Below are 20,071 nucleotides of genomic sequence, written 5' to 3'. Positions count from 1 at the left end.
TTCACAGAACTAGAACAAAAATTTCACAATTTGTATGGAAACACAAAAGACCCCGAATAGCCAAAGCAGTCTTGAGAAAGAAAAACGGAGCTGCAGGAATCAGGCTCCCTGACTTCAGACTATACTACAAAGCTACAGTAATCAAGACAGTATGGTACTGGCACAAAAACAGAAATATAGATCAATGGAACAGGATAGAAAGCCCAGAGATAAACCCACGCACATATGGTCACCTTATCTTTGATAAAGGAGGCAAGAATATACAGTGGAGAAAAGACAGCCTCTTCAATAAGTGGTGCTGGGAACACTGGACAGCTCTATGTAAAAGAATGAAATTAGAACACTCCCTAACACCATACACAAAAATAAACTCAAAATGGATTAAAGACCTAAATGTAAGGCCAGACACCGTCAAACTCTTAGAGGAAAACATAGGCAGGACACTCTATGACATAAATCACAGCAAGATCCTTTTTGACCCATGTCCTAGACAAATGGAAATAAAAACAAAAATAAACGAGTGGGACCTAATGAAACTTAAAAGCTTTTGCACAGCAAAGGAAACCATAAACAAGATGAAAAGACAACCCTCAGAATGGGAGAAAATATTTGCAAATGAAGCAACTGACAAAGGATTAATCTCCAAAACATACAAGCAACTCATGCAGCTCAATATCAAAAAAACAAACAACCCAATCCAAAAATGGGCAGAAGGCCTAAACAGACATTTCTCCAAAGAAGATATACAGATTCCCAACAAACACATGAAAGAATGCTCAACATCATTAATCATTAGAGAAATGCAAATCAAAACTACAATGAGATACCATCTCACACCGGTCAGAATGGCCATCATCAAAAAATCTACAAACAATAAATGCTAAAGAGGGTGTGGAGAAAAGGGAACTCTCTTGCAGTGTTGGTGGGAATGTAAATTGATACAGCCATTATGGAGAACAGTATGGAGGTTCCTTAAAAAACTAAAAATAGAATTACCATAGGACACAGCAATCCCACTACTGGGCATATACCCTGAGAAAACCTGGACATATATACACTACCAATAATTCAAAAAGAGCCATGTACCAAAATGTTCATTGCAGCTCTGTTTACAATAGCCAGGACATGGAAGCAACCTAAGTGTCTATCAACAGATGAATGGATAAAGATGATGTGGCACATATATACAATGGAATATTACTCAGTCATAAAAAGGAATGAAACTGAGTTATTTGTAGTGAGGTGGATGGACCTAGAGACTGTCATACAGTGAAGTAAGTCAGAAAGAGAAAAACAAATACCATATGCTAACACATATATATGGAATGTAAAATAAAAAAAAGAGAGAAAATGGTCAGAAGAACCTAGGGGCAAGACGGGAATAAAGACGCAGACCTACTAGAGAATGGACTTGAGGATACAGGGAGAGGGAAGGGTAAGCTGGGACAAAGTGCGAGAGTGGCATGGACATATATACACTACCAAACGTAAAATAGATAGCTAGTGGGAAGCAGCCGCATAGCACAGGGAGATCAGCTCAGTGCTTTGTGACCACCAGAGGGGTGGCATAGGGAGGGTGGGAGGGAGAGAGATGCAAGAGGGAAGAGATATGTATATGTATAACTGATTCACCTTGTTATAAAGCAGTAACTGACACACCATTGTAAAGCAATTATACTCTAATAAAGATGTTAAAAAAATTACATTAAAAAAAATAAAGCCCATCATATTACATGCATTTGTTGTTTCTCTCACTGCTCTCTTGGCAATATGCCTTTTGTTTTCCAAGGATCATCTTTCTGCTAGGATTTTGTCTCTCTTTTCTCCACTCCATGTCGCACAGCTTCTAGACAGCCATGACTTACTATTCTACATGATCTCAACTGCTGGAACTCTAGTCTGGATCAAGACACTAAGCCTTTAATTTTACCTAAGTGGGGATCGCTCAGATAGGTTTATTAACAAGAAGATAATCACTAGAAACTATGAAGGGTTCAAGGAGAACCAGTTATACCAAACTAACTCTGCTTCCCTTTCCCACATGGTGCGATCACTAGTTTGACAGATCAGATAATGCCGTGGATTCTATATACCATGTCTTTAGCAAATTGGAAAATTAAGTCCTTTCATTCTATCACTGTAGAACTGAAGAAGTGTAAGTTATCTCTTAGGTGGATCTGTATTTGACTGAAGAACATATTAGAGTAGTACCGATTTACTGATTGATGTAAAGCTTTAGGGAGGCCTTTAGTGTGAGCTCTGTACTTAAAACTGCTGAACAGAAAAGAATCATAAAGAATTTGAATGTCGCTATGGAAGACACATGTTTACTCCAAATGAGCAAGATACAAAACAGAAAAAGACTGAAATGAACAAGATATAACTTAAGAAAGATGGTGATGGAAATCAAGTTAGCAGTTATCCTTGGGAAGATAATAAAATACAGGAAGCATGAGGGGGCATCTGGGGTGCTGGTCATGTTTGGGTGATTGATACGGGAGTGTGTTCACTTTGTAAAAATTCACTGAGCTTTACACTTATGCTTGATGTACTTTCCAGTACAGTCGAACTCTGTTTTATCAGAATTATACAATCTGTGGTTCTAATTAGTGTGTGTTTGTGTGTTAGTGATGGTGGTTTATGTAAATTGAGTCACATCTAAAACTATATAACGAATTACAGTGGGATTCTATAGCATTTAGATTTCTCATAAATTTTTAGATATTTTACTCTCCAATACGGACTTCCCTGATAATGTACATCATCAAAATTGGCTACCAGCCTATAATATGGCCATGTATTTCCTTTAACATTACTCAGTGGAGGTAGAAAAGCAAATGAGATGAACAGGGCTGAGCAACTTATTATTATGTTAACACAAAATATGGGCATTTTATGAAGTTGTAAGATTTATTCAGTGTGTCCTCTTTTAGCCACACATGTATGAAAGAAATATTCTCTCAACATTGCCAACATTTATTCATATTTTCTTGGAAGCAAATATACGGTTGACATTCATTAAGCGTTTGTAAGTCTTCTCAAAGCCAAACATCTGCTTGGCATCCAACGTGTTCACAAACTTCTTTCTTTAAAGGAATGTCTGTTGAGCATTTATTAGCTTCATTTGTGCTTTATGACTACCCTTTAAGTAGAACATTTATTTAGACAAATCCTTAAAGTTTAAGACAATCCCAAAAGATTCAAGAAGCGGATCTGTCTTGACCCTTTACTTAACATTCTCAGGCTATGACAGAAAGTATTCAAGGTGTCCCTTTAGACGCCTTATTGGAGGGCCCCTCGATCGGATTCAGGTGAAAGGTTTTGCCTGGAATGCCACTCCCGAGTGAGGACACTCACTGAAGTCAAGTGTTTTCTTATGCACTATGGGGAAGAGGGCCTAAAAGGGGGTTAAACTTTGATTAGAGATGTTGCAAGTAGGGAAAAATGCTTACTTCAATTTCACTTCTGCTTTTCAGAAGACATGAGTACATAAATTATGTAGGAGAACGGTGATTACTAGACAGTCTAAAAGCTTGGAGGCTCTAGGCCAATTTTCAACCAACTGTCACAGAACATAAGTTTCAAAATATGTTTAAGCTAAACTGACAACTACAGAAAAAATGTAAGGTTCTTTGAAAGGCTGGCTTATGTGAACTGACGAGGATCTCTGAAACCACATGCTATTCAACACACAGCGATACTCCACTGCAACGTTCCCACTCTCTTCTGGAGGGAATATTAAAAGAGGTAGAACAGATGCTTCCCTGAATTAAGCAGATCCAAGCAGTAGACAGACTCTTCCCAGCACAGAGTGGCCAAAAGAAGTAGGGTTCATCCAAAAACTGAAAGGGCTAGGAGAGGTCCCCTGGCCTAGTAGCTCTCAAGCTGGAAGAAGCTAACCCAGGAAGGGTGCCTGTGTGCATGGGTTTCCCACCTTTCTATGCCAGAGAAGCTCCAATCTTAACTGCTGTAGACATCCATTCTCCCTGGAATATTTGAATCACTGCTATATGCTAAGCTCTTCATTTTACAGGTCACAAAACCAAGGCCAGAGTGATTCCATTAGGTATCCAAAGTGCTAGAGCAGCAAAGCTAGAACAAGCATTTCATAAATCCCCAGCTAAGGTGCCCTTCTATCAATTATACAACCTGTAAGACCTTAGGGCATAAAATACTGGCAGCTGAGGTGAGAAAGTATTTATCTGGTACAGTTAGTTTGTAGAATAGCTCTTGATCTTAGCTGTGTACACAAATCTCCATGAGTCCTGGAGCAAGCCTTTTCCCCCTCTACCTGTCCAAGGAGTTCCAGGGAGTCTGTGAAATCCCTGAAGTGGTACATTCAATTTAACATGTCTGTGTAAAATTCGTCCATAGCTTTCATTTGTTCTTCAAAAGTATCTGTGATCACACCAAATGGTAAAAATCAGTGTACCTGAAGAAGGGACTAGGAAAACTTACCAGAAAGTCCTTTAACATGACATGCATGTTTACTATTAAACTACTCAGGTTATACAGGTAAATTCGCACAGTGGTACAAAAACTGCACAGTACCTATGAAAATACAGTACTGGGTAGACTGATAAAAACAGATTTTATTTTACTTCTTGGATTTTACATAATTGAAAAAATTATTTGATGTATAACATGCAACCTTCACTCTGTAAACCAAAACCAGCACTCCAAAGCCCTGAATAATTTGGGGGCCAGGGGATTATTTCTGTCTCTGAGTATTCCCTTTAGAAACTGATGGTGAGTAAGAGATGTCATGACAACTGACAGAGAACAACTGTTTCTTTCAATTCAACTGTAGACTCTTCGGGAAAACGCTCATCTTTATAACTCTGTCAATTAGGCAAACACTAAAAACTGCCTCCTGCCCTTCATGCTGATAATGTCAGGGAAGACAAGTGGCTGATGTAATCCTGAAGATGGAGCTAATGTCCAGAGCCTCATTATCCATTAAGGGAGGCTTTCCCCCTACTTCCACTCTAGCAAAGGAAGAGCAAGATGCTGAATTATCTTCATGTGTGGACTGACAAGAAATAAACTGTCGTTTTGAGGGAAAAACCTAGAAAGCCAGCATGAACATAAACTAATTTGAGAAACAGTGCCCTACTGTATTTTGAAATAATATTCAGTATTTATCCAGAGGGTTTCTTATAATGGAGTAAAATAGAGAATTTCCTGAGGCTAGGAGATTACAATCATCTGAGAAACCAGGAGTAAGAATGCGTGCATTTAACTGCAAAGAAGGATATGCAGAACTGCCCACCTATTCCTCACAGTGAGGAATCATCATGGAAATTATGCTTCAAGGTCAGTAAGCTAAATGACAAGAAGATGGTCTGTGCCAATGGTTTAAATGTCAAGCGGCACCGGGCCAAGAAGGTGCACAGATATAAATCGGGCAGTGGCACTGATGTAATTATGGGCTTAGACGAATTCTCAAAGCCAGACCGGAAGCTGAACCACAGTCTTTGGGGAAAAGAGAGAATATGAAGGTAATTAGAGGAAAAAAGCAGAGGAAAGTTTTTTACTTTTAAAAAAAACCCTAAAACTCTAAATAAAACTCAATGTCTGCAGAGGGACCTTCATGGTCCTCAAACATGCATAAAACAGAATGGAGGGAGGAAGGGGCCACCCACATCTTTATAAGCTCAGTGTCAGAGCAGAGCTGCACGTGCACGGCAGTGTGTGTCCCTCCCAGGGGCCTGGGACCTGGAGGGGTGCTGAGGTCCGTGTGACTTGTGAGCATCCAGAACGAGGATCTCAGGAGGGAATTTCACAAGCACAGAACATATTTTTTTCCTCCCTGGACTCTGCTTTCTAGTTTTTCTCTCCCTCTGCTATTGTTTAATTTTGTGGTTCGACTTTCTGAAGGATGGTGGGAGGTACCGTGTTAAGCAATGCTCTAGGAATGAGGCTCAGCGGCGATGAAATCGGCCTCCCACGTCTTTCAAACCAACTGTGAGTCTGCTTAAGACACAAGGCAGACACAAATACGAAGGAGAGCAGGCAGGACGTCCTATTCATCCTTGTATGTGCAGCATCTCTCCCCAGCACACAGTCGGCACAGAACGGATGCAGGCTCAAGGGAACCCGTCATTTTATCTAAACAGCTCTGTGGTCCGTTCTGTTTCTGAATAGGAGCCAACAGCCATATCACTTAATGTGCTTTTGAGCAATCTTTTGTTGATCCTTGTGCCTCCGTTAATGAAAGTGATTAAACAACCAAGTCTGGCACAAAATTATCCTGATGGGAGAGCATCAGAGTTGAACATTACTAAGACCTGGTCAAAAGATTTACAAAGGAACGAAGAAACATCACTGGAAAAGCAGATATTAAAAAATCATGAGTATCCTCATGCTTTTAATTTTTATTTATTTATTTTTAACATCTTTGTTGGAGTATAATTGCTTTACAATGTTGTGTTAGTTTCTACTGTAGAACAAAGTGAATCAGCTATATGCGTACGTATATCCCCATATCCCCTCCCTCTTCTCATGCTTTTTAAATAAGACAGTCAAGAAAATAATTTCCAATTTTTTCTTCATGGTTAAGCAGAGTCTGATTATTACTAATACTAGATATCTGTACACTGTATTGCCTAAAAGCTTTATAGTAACAGTATTTATTAATACATGCCACAGAGAAGAAAAATTAAATGAAATAATTAGATTCCTAGGAATAATAAGCAACTCTCTTAATGCTCTGAGTATAATATAATTTTATAGGCTGAAATGACATTTATCAAGGATATTTATTAAGTATGGTTTAAACTATATTTCACAAAAAAAACCACACTGAAATTTAGGAAATACCTATAAGGCACGGCTTATAAGTTTGGAGACAATATCATATACAGGATATTTAAGTAAATAAAGCCTGGACGAAAAAAAGTTTTAAAAAGCAGACGATTCTTTTATTCATAAATATATTTTAAGAGAAAAAATAAAGTTTTACAAATAAAGTTTGTAAAACAAATAAAGTTTGCCAATAGTACAGTTTTAAAGATAATGTTAAAAGCACAGATTCTGAGAAATTCTCCAGAAGCCCTGCTAGTATTTCATCTCGCATGAAGAGAAAGCAATTTGAGAAACTGCTACCCAACGCCTAGTCTGACCAGCTGGTAAGATTCAGTAAGTGGGTGGCAAAGAGGAAAATCCTTGCATTTCATGGTGACCAGAGGGGAAGAGACTGGGCATAGTCATAAATATACTTTAAATTTTAGGAAGACTTTGTTAAAACAATTTAGTCAAAGACATGAGGAAGATTCTTTGACAAGAAGTTCAGGAAGGATTGGAGCTAAATAGTTCACAAAAATACAATTCTATGGAGTAGGCCTTGATACCTCAAAACAGATTTTAATTTAGGATATAGGCAATATTATAAATTAGAGGGCAGAAGATTATATGGTCAATAAACAGCCTTCAGAAAAATGCTCAGCTATTTGGAAAATGATTCAGTTAGTGTCTCCCATCATGCATTCCCCCAAATAAGTCCAAGCAACAGAATCAAAGATTTAAGTGTAGAAAACAGAAACTTTAGAGAAGCAACCCTGGATGGAAATGCAGGTAGATAAACACAGAATGGCAAGAAACCTGCCAATTGAAATTATGAACAATAATCATTAATGATTGTCAGGACTCACTTTCAGAACTCTGCTAATAAATGCTATCCCAGTTTGTGAACCCTGAGTGAATGAATTAATAAATAAATAACCTGACATTTATGGATTCTGGATAAAATAACTTCAAGGAACTTTAAAAATCAAGAACTTAGGATCCAGTTGCTCATTACTGAAATCTGACAATACCATGGAGAACTTACCTGCAGCAAATAACAGCTTTGCACGACAAAGCTAAGTCCAGAAAATACTGCCGTACTCCAAAAGTTAAGGCATACTTGAGAGTTTTCCCATCAATTATAAGAGCAAAGTCATTCTCCTTCCGAAGAGCATCACCAAGGGTAGTGCAGTGACGACTGAGAGTTTCCCTTGTTCCCTGTAAAATTAAACGAAAGATGCCCTCAACATTTACTCCCATTTGTTCTACCAAGGTTGTTCAGCAACTACTTTTAGTTATTTTTAGTGCTTTTTATGTTTCAAATTGCTTTCACATACCTCTACGCATCTGATTCTCACGAAAGCCCCTCAGAGAAGACTGGACAAACATTGTCAGAAAAAGTGAGTGACTCCCTTAAAGCCATACCCTGTTCCTAGCACGGTTGGGACTTGACTACACATCACCCATTCCCCTGCCATCTTTGCTCATTATTCCAACCACACGGTCACAATCTTCTTAAAATATTTTCAGTACATTATCTTGTTAAAGCATAACAACGTTGAACCAGTCAAAATTGCTTAGCTATGAATCAAGGGGAAAAGTTGGGGAATATAATTTAAATAATTTATGGGTATTCTTTCAGAAGTTGTCAATGCGACTGAAACTTAATTCTCAAGAGGAGGAAATGTAGTATCTGTAATCTCTTGCCACTTCATGAATTGGCGTCTATAACTTTAATCGTGATTTCATGATGCTGTATTTCAGCTGGGGATGGTGACATGTGGCCTAGTAATCTTGACGGATTGAATAAAAGAACCCCTTCCATCAATGAAGAGTTCATTTTCAGGCACAATAAAAACGTTTAGTGTCAAGGAAGGCTTTGTTCACCTCAGCTATATAGAGAGGTTGTATTTGTTTCCCTCTGTTAAGAACTATTGCTTTCCCAGCTCTTCAAAGGGAAAAAATTTCAAGGTACTTAATTTTTCTCCCTAGATCCTGTAGACTTTTCCTATAACCTGATAGGGACAGCTTCTTATTTCAACGGAGCCCTAACATTATGAAGACACAGAACACGGGCTCTGCGCAAGGAAATGTAAGGAACAATCATTTTCCTATTAGAGTTTTGTTCTGAGTGCTAGTATCTGAGCCCGCAGTTATTTATATAATAAATTTAACAAATCTATGTTTATATAATAAAATATACCTATAGTAAAAAATAATACATAATAATTTTTGTTATATTCAAAGGAGATATAATTATTGTTCCAATTTAAGACTGTGGTACAGTTATTTGAGTTATCTTCACAAAGAGGGAAGCAAAGACAGAGGTAATTAAAATTTTATATTGGGGATTTTTGAAGGTGTTTCTACATTAGTATTTCAAATGTGGTTCACACTATGTTCTGGAATTTCAGGATCTGTTTATCGAAATAACAGAACAATGTTGTACCGTAAAGTAAGCATGCCCAACCCTCCGAACGCTGGCACTTCATTTAACACTTCCCCTGTTCCTTGTTACACACAGTGACATGAAGGACCGCCATACAGCAGCATTCTTTGCAAAATTTTCTGTTCACACTTTACATCGGGGGGAAAGAGATGTTTTAATTTACAGGCCTCACACTCCTCTTTCCTACTGGAAATTTTTGGCCCAAGAGAATTTTAAGAAAAGGAGGTAAAAAGTGTCAGCAAGATTCTGCAAGCAAATTTATCAATGACTATCCATAGCAGATTCCCCTGGATTGTCTTAAAAGCAAATTCCCATAGATGAAATGAACAAACAAGCAGATTCATACACAGATAAAAAATGAAAATAAAACAATATTTAGCATGTACCGCACACCAGTCACGGTTCTCAGGGCTACACACGCAGATACAGTACTTCAGTTAACACTTACTACAACCCTGTGCAGGAGGCACAGCTATTGTCCCCATTCTGCAGATGATAAGCATGAGGCTTAGAGTTTAATTTCCTCGCCCCAAAACACATGGCTACTAAGTAGAGAACCCAAACTCAGAATTAAATTTCTGTCCTAGCTAGTCATTCTCTACATTATCCAGCAAAACCAAAACCAACAGTACCAGGCATAGCAAATCGTAAGTGAAATCCCCATACCATTTCCCCTGTTGTTTCCCTAGAGCCCTCATCACCTGTCTCTCATCTTGTCTTTACCACCAACAGAGCCTTCTCTTTACAAAACAAACTTGAAACACAAATGAGTCTCTTCTTGCTCTAAAATTCTTCAATGGCTTCTACTGCTTACATGATAAAGTCTAAAATCCAAGTCCGGCTAACTTTCGTTCGCTTTTCTCTTCACAACCTTGACTCCTTTATTCCCTCTCTCTGGACCACCCTTTCCTCCTGAGATATTCCACTATCTTTGAAACCAAGCTGTCCTCCCAAGCCCTCCCAGGCTCACTCCATGCTATCATGTGTAATTCACTCTATGCTAGCAAGACCCTCAGTTCCTTGAGGGGAGAGACAATGTTTAATGTGGTTCCCAGCCACAAACAGTGCCTGTAATTACAGATGCTCGGGAAAGACATATTTATGCAATGAGAGCACTGATAAATTTTGATTTCACCCCACTGGAAGCACTCCATTTCCCCTCTATTATCACTTCTGATTTGAGAGAGAGAGAGACAGTCTTCTCCTTCATGCTCTTTAATTTTCTAGAGAATAATAGGGATTATTACTTCAACAGTCTTTCAAACCAAGGCACTGTCCACTGAAATGCATGTGTGTGTACCTGTGTATTTATTTGCTTGCCTGCCTATCTACCTATCTACTTACCTACCCATCCATCTATCCACCCATCCATCCATCCGCTACTCTGTTTTTTTAAGTTTTGCCCAAGCCACTCCTGATCTGAAAACCTAAATGAAACCTGAGATGTACCTCAAGAAGACTTCAAATTTCTTTATAGATCAGCTGCAAAGCAAGACTCAAAGTCAAGTAAACCCCTGGCTGTGCAAGCCCCTCATGATCCAGCCTGTTCGACACAGTCCTGTGTGCCCCACTCTCCCTTCTTCTGAGGGCGTTCCCTAACATCTTAAAATGTATTGAGAACTTATTTGTGGCGTCAGCATCCCTGGGTTTCCTGGGTGATTATCACAGATCTGCAGCAAATCAAACAGTGTCAGGAGATGTAACAGAGATCACATTTCAGAAGGTGAGTCAAAATCTTCGCACAGTGAATTCTCCAGTCAGCCTACCTAGGGCGCAAGGTAACGGCAACAGAAAAGCTGCAAACACGTTATTTTCGTTTACAGTTTTATTTTGTAAGCAGCTCTGTTGTTGGCTGTGTGCTGCCAGTTACATGTTATATTTCACCCTTATTTATACTGCCAGGAGTATTTTAAAATTCTTTTATTTATGAAAGTTTATTGCTTTTCCTGTAAGCCTGGGAGCCATACTTTATGGCCATATTGCATTGAAGCTTATCTCCTGTAGCTAGAAATAAATTTATTACTACATTAGCTGTTGCTTTGTTTTCTTTTTGGTTACCGAAGGGGGAAAATGTTTAAACGTTTAAACTTAGTGACATGTGAAAGTGTAAATATATAAATGAGAAGCTAACTCAGAAAAAGGATAAAAGACCACAGAGTACAACAACATAAAAGCTCTGTATCTCCTTATGCTACAAAGTCTTATTTGTGGGCTGAAAGAAAAGGAGCATTTGTTGCTATAATCAGGGAGAGTCAGAAGTAAAGGCAGTTTGGGGAGACAGACAGGCATTCAGGCGTCTCACCAGGTGGGGACCCAGGTATGGGAAGGAGCCGCAGGGAAAGCGGAATTTGCCTGCACCTCTCGCAGCCTGCATCCCATGTGGACACGACAGTTGAGCATTCAGCTCTCCTCTCCCTGTCCGTGGGCTGCACCTAGCCAAGTGCTCATCAGGGGCCCTTATGAGCTCCTCCAAGCTTTCCTGCTTTGCCAGGTCACAATTCAGTCTACAGCCCACACTCCTCTGTTCTTAGTCCTGACACAACAGGGACTAGGAAGGGAATAAAATCACCTCCCCCTGAGGACAGGCTCTACTCCAGCTCTCCTCTCTTATATGGGTGCTCATTACTGCTGATCTATACTTCCACCCAGGCCTAGCCGATTCCACTGTTCCCAGAGGTTACTCCAGTCCTTTTCGTCCCTTCTTCAGACTCCAAATTTGGCTCCTGTTAGTGCAGCAAACATCTCCCTGCTTTACTGAGAACATTCGTAAATTATTCTCTCAACTTTCCTCTCTTAATCTCAAAACTTCCCTTTACCTAATTCTCCCTAATTCCTGAGCTGGGAGGAAGACCTGCCTTCTTTTCTCACCTCTGTTCCTCCCTCTTCTCCCCTGCATCTTTATTCTCCCCCACTGTCACTCTTTCTTTCCTTTAAGACTACATACGGAAAGCAATGAACAATAAATAAACCAAGAAACGTCCCCAACTCTATTTTTCCTGAGTCCTCCAGGTGACATGAATACCTCCACCTTCTGGATTCTCCAAATATGTGTTTATACTTACACAATGTAGCGTGATGTATAATTGCTTATCTGTTTATATCTCTACTTCCCTGCAGGACTGAGGCCCTTGATAAAGAGATGAAATAAAATCATTACAAGCTTGGTAATAAAAGAATAACCAAATTATTAATGATTGGAGAATACCTTGTGGGAAGTTACAATGATTTTGTTGTGTGACCATTTTGAGCATTGTTTTTTGCTGCCTGCAAAACTCCTGTAATCTTGGACACTTTTAATTAGAGCAATAAATAAAATGTTAGTGTGCTTATTTTATTGTAGAGGAAATGGAGAACAAAGTGGTGGTTATGATCTAACATCTCCTTCTATCTCATATAACAGAAATTGTCTAATGAATATAATGGAATCAACACCTAGACTAGCTACTTAGTGATCATGCAGGTTATATAATAGTGGATTTATGAGAAGAAAACAATGTGTATTTGGTTTATAAGACATATGCTTGGAAAAGAAAAAAGAAAGAAAGATGCTTGGCAGATAATTAGGTCAAGCACAATTCCTCACAAAGATTAACTCGGACCAAAGGGCCTTAATAAAGTTCTATTTGGATCTTTGTATTGCCTGGCAAAACAGATAACATGTTCATACAATACCTGTCGGGGAGGGGGAAATTTCCCACCCTCTGCTTCTTGAGTTTTTTTGGCTGGCCTAATAATTAAATTGGCACAAGACAGATTAACAGGAGGGAAAAACCCCCAAATTTAATTAGTACACATGGAGGTCTCATAGAAATGGGACCTAAGAAGTGACCAAAGCAGGCAGTTTTTATAATTTTTAGACAAAGAAACAACAAATTTGTAAAGAATTGACAAGACAGAGACGTTTAAGCTTGGGGTAGTAAATTAGTGAGGAAGTAACAAGTTTTGTTTAAACAGCCTTCTTGGCCTGGAATTTCCTATCTCTAGTGATAAGGATGTCTATCTACCTCCTGGTGCAGGGCAGGTACTTTTCAATTGGGAGATTTATTTCTTGCTTTCTAAAGACAAAGGAGGGTCAGAATGTTCTTCTTGGATTGGCTGTTTCTTAAGTAATTTTAATTCAAAATATTCAATATGCCAGTCTGGCATATTTTAGGGTGGCCTGCCCTGACCCCCACCATACCCTCCAATAAAATAAAATAACAACAATTTTTAAGAAATCAAAGACTGGCAGCTTTATGATAATCTTTTTTTTTTTTTTTTTGGCGGTACGTGGGCCTCTCACTGTTGTGGCCTCTTCCGTTGCGGAGCACAGGCTCCGGACACGCAGGCTCAGCGGCCATGGCTCACGGGCCCAGCCGCTCTGCGGCATGCAGATCCTCCCGGACCGGGGCACGAACCTGTGTCTCCTGCATCGGCAGGCAGACTTTCAACCACTGCGCCACCAGGGAAGCCCTATGATAATCTTTTAAAATTACTTTTACATGACCTTTGCCAAGGAAATCTTTGATAAAAATCACAGAGGGCACCCTAGACAATGAACACAATTTTATAGTGAAATAAATCGAAAGCCCTGATTTGTCTGGAAAGTATCATAGCGTGCAAGATGTCGTTTGCATTTTGGCAAAAACTCTGCTTGGAACACTCTAAAGAACCCGGAGGCCAGATGTGCAAAGAACATGTTAGGCCACCTAAGAACTATGATTTTGATGGCCCCAAATGTAATGTTGCAGAAAGCACTTGCATAAAAATGGCCCTTTTCAGCCTCTGGCCTTTGGTTTTTCTTCCTGATTCCTTTCAGGGGTTTACAGAACAGAGAGTCTTACTTAGGAACATATCCGGGAAACACCCCAGTAGAGAATGTGGAAATATCCCTAAGGAGAGGTAAATAAAAGCCTCTTGCCTTTGACTAGAAGACTAGTCTATTCCAGTCTAACCAGCAGAAATGATGTGAAGATTACAGACAGTGTAAAATGTAACACCTAAATGTCGTGGTGTGGGTGTCGTAACACCCACACCCTGCTCCAGGGCCACAGTTACTTATAGTGACGGAAGAAAATGTGTGATCACTCATTTTATCCCAGAAGGAGTCATCAGCAAGACTAAGCCAAAGAGCAAAGGTTAAAGGAAAAAAGTATACATATAATACTTATTTAGTTCAAACTATATGTTGGTATTTGGGTCAGAATACAAATAAGCCTTCAGCACCTGTATTTATTCCTGGGAATCTGTTAAATGTGTGCAGGTCAAATGATAAATTTATGTTTATCATAAGTTTATCATGAGTTCACCACCAGTTAAGTGAAATAAGCATAGAATTTTGGCTAATGCTGAATCACTTTTGGAAGACACACAACTTTCACCCTTGTCAGAATAGACTTAAGTTTATGAAGCCTGTGCTTCTCACTTTAGTAGCAGCACTGTGGGTTTTTGTTTTCACTTACTTTCCACCAAAAGGACAAAATGCAACATAATGTTACAGGAGAACATCTTGTGGAACAAAGATGGCGACTGATGAAATAAGACAACTTGCTGGAGGTTGGGTCACTGTAAAATAACTCTTCAGAACTCGTCAGCTGATGTGCACAAGTTACCAATCAGTGTAGAGAAGGCAGCCATCAACATGTAACAAATATGTAACCATAAAAAAGTGGGGCTTTTTTAGTTAGAAAGCCAAGGATGGCCATGAGAGTTCACATGATGCTTCTGGGCACCAATAACATCTGAAGCAAAACGATGAAGCCCCATTGTAAAGGACTTAAGTTCCAGAAGCTGAAACATACCCCATGGCTCAGAACACAAGGCTTTCCTCACCTTTAGGTGGTTGTAGAATATAAGGTGAAAACAAGCTAATCAAGCAGTTTTCACCTTTCTTGGAAAGGAAATTATTAGGTGTTTTATTTTGAAAAAAAATTCCTTATGAAAAAACTAAATGAGAAATAAGGAATGGCTTCAACCACTAACTTAAGACACCAAGAACTCCAAAATACTTTTGGATCAGGTGGCTACCTAGGCTCAGCGTTCTACAAAGGATTATATCCCACATCATAGGTGTCACAGGTAAGTTTATTTCATGGCCTATCGATAAACTTCTTCACCAGGAGTACATATGTATTCCAATCTACCTCGTCCTTATTTATTTTTTCACTTGACTAATTAGCAGTAATATGGTATCAGAATGACTTGGTTTGAACCGTTGTTCTCCCACTTCATGGCTGTCTTTCTTCAGGCAGGTTACTTAATTTCTCTCAATCAAATTTTTCTCATTCATAAGATTGGGTTAATATCTCTTTTGTAGGGTTATTGTGGTGACAAGATGTGCTAACTCAGGTGTCCTGCCCAGTGCTTGGCTCAGAGGTGATTTCCAGGAAAGACTACTTCTTTTCCTTCCTCTGACATCAGGTCTAAGAGAGATGTCAACACCCGAAGAAGAATGAATGTTCTGCAACCTGTCAATCACTGCACAACATCAGTGCAATCCAAGTGGTATATTACTGAGATGATTTTCAGTTTCCTTTTGAAATCTCCTAATGGCAATTTTATTTCAATCTACTTTTTCATCGCTAACACCCAACTCTACTAGCTACTACTTCTTCTACATAAAAACTATCTGGAAACCTGTCTTCCCTCAATTACAGAAAAGATGGCATTATCTCTTCTCATATGGCATGTAGCTCTTGCTAGATGGTAGGAGGACAAATACTTATAAAGTTAACCTAGACTGTTTTTCTTTCTCTCTTAATTTCTGTCTCTAACCTGATACAACTCTTCTTTAAAAAACTAAATTTATTTATTTATTTATTTTCGGCTGCACTGGGTGTTCGCCGCTGCTCTAGTTGCGGCGAGCGGGGGCTGCTCTTCATTGTGGTGCGCGGGCTTCTCACTGCGGTGGCTCCTCTTGTTGTGGAGCTCGGGCTCTAGGCGCGTGGGCTTCAGTAGCTGTGGCTTGCGGGCTCTCGAGCGCAGGCTCACGCAGTTGTGGCGCACGGGCTTAGTTGCTCCGCGGCATGTGGGATCTTCCTGGACCAGGGCTTGAACCCATGTCCCCTGCATTGGCAGGTGGATTCTTAACCACTGCGCCACCAGGGAGGCCCTGATACAACTCTTGAGCAGAAAATAACTTGAAAGTTACAAAGTGATTTGGCATTTCTCTCATACTATGTTTTTTGCAGATGACCACATCAATATATGTTAGACTTTAAGCTCCCATAAAGATATATCGATATATATATATATATGCAGTTACATACAATAGCATTATATGCAAATGAGAGCTTCACAAATAGTAGGTTGAAAATAACTAATGATAAACAAAACACAGAGGACTTATTTCGCTGTCATGTTCTTCAGCTCTAACACCATCAACTTAACTTCTTAGGTATTGATGATTTTTAAAAGCAGATAAATAAATACTTACTGGGTGTGTGTGTGTGTGTGTGTGTGTGTGTGTGTGTGTGTGTGTGTGTGAGAAAAAACCTTAGTTTACCTACTTGGTTTTAAAACCTACTATCAGTTAACTTAAAATGTCAAATAAGAGAATATATATAAAAATCTTAAACTAACACCTATTTTATTAGCTGTTTTGGTGGTTTGTGGCCCCACCTCATCATCATTTAAGACATGAGGTATTTACAAACTTATGGCCAAATAATGTTTCATTCTTTCTCTATTTTTGCACTCTCCAAATGTTCATACCCTAAAATTACAAATCAATGGAACATTCCAATGACATTCTTAATAATACATTCTGACCATATCAAGTATGGACAATGTTAGCACGTTCTTAAAGAGTGAGTTATGATTTCCATGACAGCAACGTCGGTAAACCATTGGGTATTATCTTTTGACACTGTATTATTGATTCAGTGGAACACTGGCCATTCCATATAACCCTATGCAACACATATATCAACTACTTCTTTAGCTACTGCAGGCAGTAGTAAGTGGTAAAGAACATATACCTGAGAGTAAAGAGAAATTACATTTATATACAATTGGTCCATTTAGTATTCATCCCCGTCAGGATCACTCTCTCTCGGACAGTTTCTGACCAGAAAAACCGGTGTTTCTAAACTCCTAGGCTATATTAGAACATAACCTTTAAAAACATACTTGTATAGAACCAAACCAACATAAAGTCATTTTTCTAAAATGGGTAAAGGCAGACAGAAGGTGAAATCATTAAAAACATATGGCCAAAGAGGTCTTCTAAAACAGCTTAGTGGAAGGCAGCCAAACAAATGCACTTAATCAATACATATTGCTAAATATAATGAAGAGGGAAACAGAGAAAAAAAATTTTTTCATGCTTTGCTGATACACAGATATGAGCTTTCCAGGGCAGGCGTAGATATAAAACACTGTAATTGAGGAAACGGCCCAATCTCCCAGTAGGGTCATGCCATCTGAAACAGGTCAAAGAATGGAAGAAGCTAAGAAAAGGAAGTTGCAGCGCTGGGTAAATTGCTCTTGGCCCCTGGGCAGAGGTTTGGGATTTGGGGTTATGATAGGTTCCATCAGGCAAATAATTCGTTGTGAGGCATCTTTCTATGCTCGTTTTGGGTACCCTAGAGAGAAAGGCAGAAAGTGTCCAATCTGGGTGTAAGTCTATCTTTCAGTGTTGGGATGGCGGCATAGAGCAAAGACAGACAAATCCCGGGAAAGGAAGGAAGAGTGAGGTAGGGGATATAATTATATAATTTAAATAGTTTTGTGGATAAAGGCTTTTACCAAAGCTCTCATAGTAATTATTTGAAACCACCACTGAAAGTCTCCTAAACACTTATTTTGAGCTTGGCATTAAATATTCTCCAGCGGCGGCGGTGACTCAAGGGCAGGAGGAAGTGTCCTGGAGGAACTGGATGGGCAGACATCCAGTCTCTCGTATGGCCTTCAATTCAGCCAGAAGAGGCTGCACAGAATATACAACCGGCTTTTTGAAAATAAGCAAATTACCAAATCAACGGTTTGGAGAAAGTAACAACTGGGGTCTGTGAGAAATTCTTACCCAGAACCACAAAGAAAGCTGACGTTGGGCCCATTTCCCTAATGATCTGAATTAATTAATGTAGGCATACCGAAGAATCATTATTTGCTGTGTTTTCTCACTGCACATTCCAAATGCACACCATTTCCATTATTTCCCACATCCATTCAAATAAATCTATGTACAACTGTCACAGTAAAACGAAATATAGGGTCGTTCCTGAATTTCGTAAATACAAGATGCCCAAACGCCACCATCTCCCAGAAGAGCATTCCTCTTTCAGCTGCTCTGCAGTCCTGGTGGTGAGCGGGAGAGGAGGTAGGGGCAAGCTGGCAAACGTGGGGCGTGCCTTCCAGAATGCTTTTTTCTGAGACTGAGTCCCCTTTACCTCTGGAGAAGGAAGGGTTATTTAAGAACAAAAAGAAAAACAGTTTTGGACTTAGAGCAATCTAGGTCAAGATTCAGGATCCCACAGGCGTTGGCTTTGTGAACTCAAAGTCTCCATCTGTATTTGAGACAGACACCGTCATCCGTATAGGAGCAGAGGCTAACGCATGCAGATTTACCTGACACATAGGTTTCCTGTAAACTGTCAATTTTATGGCTATGCTGATTCATCAAAAGATACAAAAAGAAGAGATGCAAAAAAGGTCACAAGGCATGGTCTGCTCACCTCAAAAATGCCATCAAGCTGTTGGGAGATGGCAAGAGGGCAGACTGATTAGAAGGCATTTAACCGTAATTCTAGGTCTCAGAGAGTCTTAGAAGAGCTCAGATGTTTAGCCAAAAAAAAAAGATAACGAATATTCAGGCTTAGGGGGAGGAAGAATTTCTCAGAACAGCAACACTATGAATCTGTGAACAACTTCACTTAGGGATCTGAACACAACCCAAGATTACAGAATTTTGTTTGAGCAAAGGGGACACATTTTGTTTCTATGAGACCAAACAATGGGTTTGATGGAACTTTTTCAACCACAGTCTTTGGCTTGTGGCAGACACCGTCTTAAATCAGAGGAACAGAGAACAGATTATTTGTTCTTATGTTATTTTCTTTTTTTGTAATGTTTATATATAGTTTTTACTAACCCGTTTCTCTCAAATGGAACAAAGTTGGCTTTCTTCACTGAGAGCTACTTGAAGTAAGCCGTGTGCCAGACAGTATTTGAACAATCATCTTGCAATGGGACATTATAAAAACATATCTTTGCTTTTGATAGGGATACATTAACACCTTAAAAGTTAAACTGAGATCTTAAACATTTTCAGGCCAAAAAAGCTGAAACAGCTTTGCTAATGGCAAGAGAGAATTCACAGTACTAAAGTTCCCGAGCTGGCAGTGGAGGAAAACTCAGTGTGGTTTAAAACCTGCCTGAACTATTTTTCAAAGCAATACAAAACGTATTGCATTAGACTCATGGGACATATCAAGACAAAACTTGAAGTAGCCTCAATTCTCTTTTTTCCCCTCCTTTTCCGGAGTCAAGTCAATAACTTGCTTATTCTGGACTTCTTTCAGAAGCCGTTCAACAGTGACTGGTTCCCCAAGCAGTAAGGTTTGTCTGCATAATACATATAAGTCGAGCTTAAAAGGGTGCAGATGACAACTTCACCATTTATGTCATGAATGCCTGTAAGTTACATTTGAAGCTTACATGGTGTTAGAAAATCAAATTCAGCTAGGAAAAAAAATGTGCAATCCCATAAAGGGCTTTCTTTTCCCGTGGTGTTGAAAAATATATATTCTTATCCTTGTTAATATGAAATGTGGTTAACAATTCATTTTCTGTAAAATATATGAGGGAGGGAAAAGACTGGTATCCATAATCAAACCTAGGCTGGCTTAAGTTCAT

General features: G+C 39.3%; 1 protein-coding gene across 3 annotated transcripts in view; it reads right to left on the bottom strand.

Annotated features, from left to right (window-relative positions):
- Positions 1-20,071, bottom strand: part of ATP8A1 (ATPase phospholipid transporting 8A1) — a 238,085-nt gene that overhangs the window by 71,502 nt on the left and 146,512 nt on the right. For all 3 annotated transcript variants that reach the window (XM_029235506.1, XM_029235508.1, XM_029235507.1), the window contains one exon: positions 7,832-8,004. In XM_029235506.1, the coding sequence (XP_029091339.1) occupies positions 7,832-8,004 (173 nt within the window). The remainder of the gene's footprint in view (positions 1-7,831; positions 8,005-20,071) is intronic.

Source organism: Monodon monoceros, unplaced genomic scaffold (assembly GCF_005190385.1).
Source record: "Monodon monoceros isolate NGI ecotype Baffin Bay Population unplaced genomic scaffold, NGI_Narwhal_1 Super_Scaffold_20, whole genome shotgun sequence".
NCBI classification, from domain to species: Eukaryota; Metazoa; Chordata; class Mammalia; order Artiodactyla; family Monodontidae; genus Monodon; species Monodon monoceros.
The sequence above is the reverse complement of the archived record's forward strand: the minus strand, read 5'-3'. Positions and strand labels throughout refer to the sequence as shown.